Genomic DNA, 7,500 nt, shown 5'->3' with positions numbered 1-7,500 from the left:
TTCCATCCACTCTAAGTAACCATGACGTCCAGGTCGACAGGCTGGTACCTGGAGGTAATGGCCCCGTGAAGACAGCCTGATCCGAGCGCTGCGCAGGCCAGGAACACACACCTGGCACAGCTGAAGTGTGTGACGGAGGTGAGGTGTGTGACGGTGTGTGACGGAGGTGAAGTGTGTGACGGAGGTGAAGTGTCTGACAGAGGTGAAGTGTGTGACGGTGTGTGACAGAGGTGAAGTGTGTGACGGAGGTGAAGTGTCTGACAGAGGTGAAGTGTGTGACGGTGTGTGACAGAGGTGAAGTGTGTGACGGAGGTGAGGTGTGTGACGGTGTGTGACGGAGGTGAAGTGTGTGACGGAGGTGAAGTGTGTGACGGAGGTGAAGTGGGTGACGGAGGTGAAGTGTGTGACGGAGGTGAAGTGTGTGACGGAGGTGAAGTGTGTGACGGAGGTGAAGTGTGTGACGGAGGTGAAGTGTGTGACGGAGGTGAAGTGTGTGACGGAGGTGAAGTGTGTGACGGAAGTGAAGTGTGTGACGGAAGTGGGCCTCAGGGATGGCGATGAGTCAGCGGAGATCAGTCTTATTGAAAATTGAATTTAGGCTACATTTAAAGCACACCATTAAGAAATGCACTGATAAAACACTTGGGTATTATGCTTCATCTGAATACACTTAATATCAATTCAAATATTAGTGTTAATTTATGTACTTGCATAAGGTACACTGAAGAAATACTGAGGTAGAAACATACTTGTAAATTAGAACATTTGTAATATACATTTTTTGCACTTATATTTAACACACAAAGCAATAATGGGCTAGAAATGTACTTGCTGATGTTAAAGTGCATTTTTAATTAAAATACACTTTATTTTTGCCTGGGACACAAGCATACAGTCAGACAGACACAGTTAAAGATAAAAGCTTGCACACACCTTTGTAGGGCAGATAGAACACACACACACACACACACACACACACACACACACACACACACACACACACACACACACACACACTCACTGGCATGATCATGCCCATCCTGCCCGTCATACCACGCACCACAGCCGCGGCTCCATGGGCAGAGTCCATGTCTTTCATAATGTGCTTCTCGCTCCGCGGTTAACACAAGCCTGTGGCATCCAGTTCATGGACACGTCCTCAGCCATGATTATGTCTTTATCAAACGGCCCTGAAGGAGGTCATAGAGTGGGGGTTCCTGCCTTCTGATGTCTGGCTGCTCTATAACTGCCCCAAAGATGCAGGCTGCCTATAACTGCCCCAAAGATGCAGGCTGCCTATAACTGCCCCAAAGATGCAGGCGGCCTATAACTAAAAATGTTCATTAATGTTATTGTGTAGCTGCTAGCTAGCCTACTGCTGATCTAAGATTCCTGCGCTAGCAAGAAGCCTTTGCTTGTATTGCTAACTGTTGTAGGTTGCAGTGTTGAAATCAGTGAAAACACCCTGATCATGGGATACATTCAATTACAACATTGAAGTCAACTTTGAAAACTCAGCAGCAAGAGCTAGCTACATCAGTAAGCAATCAAAGGCTTATCTTGCTAGCGCAGGAATCTAAAGCAAGCTATTATCCTGGAATTAATAAAGGGATCGTGAAAGACTGTATGACCCACACGAATTCTTGTCGTCATGAATTCAAATTTGTTCAGTTCGTCTATGACAGTTTGAATACACATAAGATCTGGGAAAGTCAACAGGCATAGGATATTTCCATCTTTTGGTTTTTGAAAATAGCGCTGTGGTTATTTGTCCTTCTTCCCTGCTTTCATGTGGCAGAAAAATCATCAGCTCAGCCGGTAGACAGTTGTATATGATCACTATGGCACAGGCAAACTACCAGCTCCTCTTAAGAACCAGCGATCCATTAATGAAAGAGAGCGAGCCAAACATTTCAATCGTAGCTCCTCTCTCCAACAAGCACCACACATGGCAAACAAACTACAGTGATCTGGTGCGCCGCTTTAATTTACCCATGTAGAACGTTGCGTCGCATTAGTACCGCTTTTGGCGCTCGGGTGTAAAATCATAATAAATTCATATATTTTTTTATTTGGTCAGCAAGGGGTGGCCACAGGGGTGGCCAGGGACATGTCTACGGGGGAACGGGCCACCCCAGGCCTCCGTGCAGAACCGCCACTGAGGCTGCCTATAACTGCCCCAAAGATGCAGGCTGCCTGTAACTGCCCCAAAGATGCAGGCTGCCTGTAACTGCCCCAAAGATGCAGGCTGCCTATAACTGCCCCAAAGATGCAGGCTGCCTGTAACTGCCCCAAAGATGGAGGCTGCCTATAACTGCCCCAAAGATGCAGGCTGCCTATAACTGCCCCAAAGATGCAGGCTGCCTATAACTGCCCCAAAGATGGAGGCTGCCTATAACTGCCCCAAAGATAGAGGCTATTTACGGTTTAATGTTACTGCAGGGGTGAACGGCCTTCTGGGTAAGCGTGGGGGGTGCATGGGAATTCTTATCAGCAAACAGCTTTCCGCTGAGCCCAGTGGAACTCCGTCACAGACAGTTTGTTTCTCTTTGTTTCTGACTCCTGTGACTGGGGGACGGCCAGAGAGTGTGTGTGTGTGTGTGTGTGTGTGTGTGTGTGTGTGTGTGTGTGTGTGTGTGTGTGTGTGTGTGTGTGTGTGTGTGTGTGTGTGTGTGTGTGTGTGTGTGTGTGTGTGTGTGTGTGTGTGTGTGTGTGTGTGTGTGTGTGTGTGTGTGTGTGTGTGTGTGTGTGTGTGTGTGTGTGTGTGTGTGAGAGAGAGCCTCCCTTCTGTGTGTCACTCTCATATTATGAATGACTGCTGTGGGCGGAGCCTAGCGCCCTCGTAGGCAAATGCAGACCCTCTGATTGGTTCACCCAAAAGTCAATCAATATATCACACCATGGCTGGGTACAGCTAGGTAAAGAATGACATCCCATGTCCTTTCCTAATCACTTTTTCTTGACCTCCATGGAAAAGGTCACGAGGTCAAGGAGAGATGTGTAGGAGAATTCATCAGGACTCAGGAGAAGAGAATCAAACTGCATTTACACTAAGCTTAGTAGGCCTTATTATGCAACGGTTGTTACTAACGTAAGTCTTTAAATGCTGTTGCCGCAATGAATTGTGGGACGGTATTACCTCCTTTCCTTGGGTAAAGGATGGTCCAGTGCGCCCTATCCAAAGGAGACAAGAGAGGAAGCACTGAAGCACCGCTCCTCAGCATTTAGAGAATGCAACCAGCTCCCATCATGGCTGCCACTAAGATACGATCGGTCATTTCACTCAGTTAGGAACCTTCTTAAGCAAAAAAGGCAATTCGACCATAGCCTATGAGAGACACATTGGACACACACACACACACACACACACACACACACACACACACACACACACACACACACCTATGAGAGACACACTGGGGGAGGGCATGGGTACACTCGACAGGTGTGTGTTACAAAATGTGTGCTAATTAAAAAGCAGTTGTGTGTGTGTGTGTGTTTGCGTGTGCGTGTGTGTGTGTGTGTGTGTGTGTGTGTGTGTGCGTGTGTGTCTGTGCATGTGTGTGTGTGTGTGTGCTTGTGTGTGTGTTTGTGTGTATGTGTATGTGTGTGTGCGTGTGCGTGTGCGCGCGCGCGTGTGTGTGTGTGTGTGTGTGTGTGTGTGTGTGTGTGCTTGTGTGTGTGTGCTTGTGTATGTGTGTGTGTGTGTGTGCTTGTGTGTGTGCTTGTGTGTGTGTGTGTGTGTTTGTGTACGTATGCCCTCACTGTTGAAAAATGCTGCCGTCAAATATGGTTCTGCCATGACATCTGACCCCCCATTATTGACTTCTTCCCAATCATCCCCTCCACACACACACACACACACACACACAAACTGTGGGATCAATAGTAGACTAGTCTTTTCTTCAGCATTTATTAACAGCCAATATGCCAGTGTACTGAAACCACAAGAGGTATTGGCAAAGGGGTCGGACACCAGGAATGACCAGGAATATCAGGAATGCTGAAGGTCAACTTAATGAGAGGAAAATGTGTAATAAGGCATAGAAGTCTCAAGGAAGCCATCATCAGATAAAGTCCCCTGTCTCGCTGTCGGCACACAGCAGCTCAGCCGGGATGGATTACAGTACGAGCCTACCGGGCCACGGGTTCCCTTGTCTGTCCATGCGGCTCAGTAATAAGTGGACTGCATGTTTGGGGCAAAGTACTTGTACAGCAGCACTGTCAGATCTGGTGCCAGTATGTGCAGGCAATGGTGCAACCACGTTTGAGATCTCTCACAGTCAAAGGATGTGCGGTTAGTGAGATTACTTCATGAAGGAGCACCCCTGTGTCAGCACATATGACACATAACACAAACACTGTTAGCCATTCTCAATGAATAGCGGTGTGAATCACTCAGCAAAAGGTGTGAATGTAGTGATAATCTTTTGAATAGGCATTCCTAGGAACCAGCCAGGACGTCCTGTCCAAATCTATTAAGCTAGAAAACTATGATAACACTCTCTAGAAACTCCCACACTCTGTTGTTCACTTTATGCCAGTTAGGCTGAATCTGAAGCAAACCCATAGTAGGCCGGCTCATGCCAGATCATTTCTCTCGTGAATCAACTGGCCTCGGCCCGAGCGCACACACGCGCCACAGACTCAACGGAAACGCTGGAGGATGACTCACTTCTCCGGGACACACCCGCGTGAGAACGGTTCGTGAGTTAACAAGCGGTCATTGTGAACGCGACAATATTATGATTCACTGTAACCTGCAGCCTACTTCTACCGTAGGACATTTTTTGTCACTGCCTAAAGAATTTACGATCTCAGCATAACCAGTCATCATCAGTCATAACCAAAAAAAAACTCTGACCAAGCTTGACAGGAATGTACATACAGCTGATTACTCAATAACCGACTAACCAAGATTAGACTTTTCTTCGACTATAGGCTGATGCATGTTGAATAGACAGCCTATCGGGTGATGAAGAGTGGACTACATTATCTATTAACATAAAAGTATTATAAGGCTATTATTTAGACATTGAACAAATAAAATAACCTTCATGTTTGATGATGCAGTCAAGAAGCTTTAGTGTTGATGTTAAGTTTGCTAATAATTCACACTGTTTATCAGCAAAGCAGACAGCTTTCCGCTGAGCCAAGTGGAACTCAGTCACAGACGACTTGTTTCGCTTTGTTTCTGATTCCTGTGACCGGGGGACAGCCAGAGAGAGCCGTGAGATCACCGCGTGCCTCCCTTCTTTGTATCACTCTCATATTATGAATGAGTGCTGTGGGCGGAGCCTAGCGCGTTCGTAGGCAAACGCAGACCCTGTGATTGGCTCGCACGACAATCACAATATGGGAGCGCGGCCGAGGGGGAAGGGACACATTTCACATGTGGGTGTGACGCAGCGTGTGCCCATTGGTTAGTGTTCACTAACGCACACCATATGGTCGACGCGATTGGATATGTCGATGGGTGGGCGGACCTAAGAGGCATCAAGCCCTACATCTCGTAACATATTTGCTGTGCAGTGTGCAGTGAGCGTTGTGGGAACAAGAGAAGGGGAAAGAGATCGTCCACAAAGGCTCCAGCAGGCTGTCGGCTTTAAGACTTAACGGGGTTTACGTGGTCGGACTCTAGCCTACGAGTATTAGCACGACATAAAGGGGAAGCTAGGATAAACTCGAAGGCATATTATTTTTCTTTTACACTGATTGCTATTGGATATACTTATAATTGGCTGGTGGACTATGGAATCTAAAACCACATTGATCTTTGTACAAGCTTGAACGGTAACGAATTGGAGAGAGACTTCTGGGAATACACTGAACGAGGCCTAAGGAAACAAACACATCACAAGGACTCTAGTTAACTTTGCAATTGGAAACAGACGGACAGAACCTCGCGAACATCCGCTCATATCTGTCGCACGGGGACACTGGCCTGTCGTTGCTCATAGCCACAGTCTCGTCCACGCTCTTCTTCCGGTCACGGAGCGCATGGACCGGCACCCAGACGCCCGCAGTTGCAGCTGTGCCATCCGTGGAGCCACGTCCTGTTGTCCCGGTCTCAGCTCGAGCGAACCGTCCATGAATTTGTCTATCAACTCAACAACTGGCACGCGCTTCGAGCTCTCTCTTCCACGCGAGGAGACGGTGGAAGGACTGAAGAGGAGGCTCGCGCAGAGGCTGAGGGTGCCCAAAGAAAGGCTCGCTCTTCTGCACAAAGACACGTGAGTAGTAAGCTATTGCACCGCGCGAAGGACAACCGGGCACGGCTGCGTTCCCAGGGACCGCAGCAGACCGAGCATGGGGGTTAGCAGTTTAATTGGAATGAGAGCTTAGTTTAGGCTACTGTGTGACTACTTGCTATTGTATTTCATGCTATGCACAACTGAGTGTTCTAGGCTACTTCGGATATTCTGGCAGGGTCGGAGGGAATTATACAAAAAAAACTTATGTCTGCATGCTGCATTCCAACTTAATTCAACACACACACCACCAGGATTATGCGCCATGAGGTCATCACGCAAGTAAGCCATGGCCAGGGAAGGATGGGGAGGGGACTGCAATGAAAGTCTCGTATCGCAGGCGGGCGCACTAACGGGAAGGGGGTCCGTGGGCGAAGACCGGTGTGAGTGCCATGTCACCACAGGGTATTACGGAGGTTGAGTCGCATTACACGGTTCCGCTTTAAGATGCGCAGGGGAGGTTGAGGAGGTGGCGATAAGAACAATGCATAACAAAGCGCTGTCTGATTAGTGTAAGACAACCAATAGGCCTAATAGACTAATAATGCCAGTCTTATGTATGAGATAAGAGAGAGAGGGCACAAAAAGCGAATAATCCGGTATTACAATCACTTCAATGCAATCAACTGAAGGGGCAGTTAACTGGAGATTAATTGCGCCGAAATGTCGAGGAGTTGGTCTTGACTTTGGGTATTTATTTCCCCCATGGTCTCTCTCTGCTGAAACATTTATATTGCATTAGTCCACGTTGCCCTGTATCTCAAGTGTGTGCCTCTGTTCCCGTATCCAGGAGGCTGACCTCGGGGAAGTTGCAGGACTTTGGCGTTGCAAACGGGAGTAAACTGACATTGGTGCCGTCAGTCGAAGCTGGTTTGATGGTGAGTCACATTCATTTTGTAACGCAGTACAAAGTTTGGCAAGGACGGAGTTAACATGCCTAAAAAAACTTGGGCTACTTCACTTTCACAATTTCACAATGTGAGATTTCATCACAGTTGGCAGCCAGTCACCTACATTTGGGAAGCTCTAGACTAGTTCACTGGCACACACACACACACACACACACACACACACACACACAGACACAATAGTCTACTGAGTCTAATAACTTCTCTTTTCTCTCTCTCCGTTAGTCGCAGTCGCCCAGACCGGAACAGTCAATCATGCAGGCGCTGGAGAGCCTCACGGAAACTCAGGTAAGCCCACGTGATCGCAGACCTCGCTTGCTTCCGTTCATGGGCTGCAGTTG

The 7,500-nt window shown here is 47.9% G+C and overlaps 1 protein-coding gene across 1 annotated transcript in view; it reads left to right on the top strand.

Annotated features, from left to right (window-relative positions):
- Positions 1-6,000: 6,000 nt before the first annotated feature.
- Positions 6,001-7,500, top strand: part of LOC308381727 (midnolin-A) — a gene marked incomplete at both ends in the record, with an annotated part of 8,129 nt that continues 6,629 nt past the window's right edge. Inside the window, 3 exons of the mRNA XM_080859295.1 lie at positions 6,001-6,233; positions 7,042-7,129; positions 7,385-7,447. Coding sequence (XP_080715421.1) covers positions 6,001-6,233; positions 7,042-7,129; positions 7,385-7,447 — 384 coding nt within the window. The remainder of the gene's footprint in view (positions 6,234-7,041; positions 7,130-7,384; positions 7,448-7,500) is intronic.

Source organism: Sprattus sprattus (genome assembly GCF_963457725.1).
Source record: "Sprattus sprattus genome assembly, chromosome: 20".
Lineage (NCBI taxonomy): Eukaryota > Metazoa > Chordata > Actinopteri > Clupeiformes > Clupeidae > Sprattus > Sprattus sprattus.
Note: the sequence above shows the minus strand (reverse complement) of the source record. Positions and strands in the feature narration are given on the sequence as shown.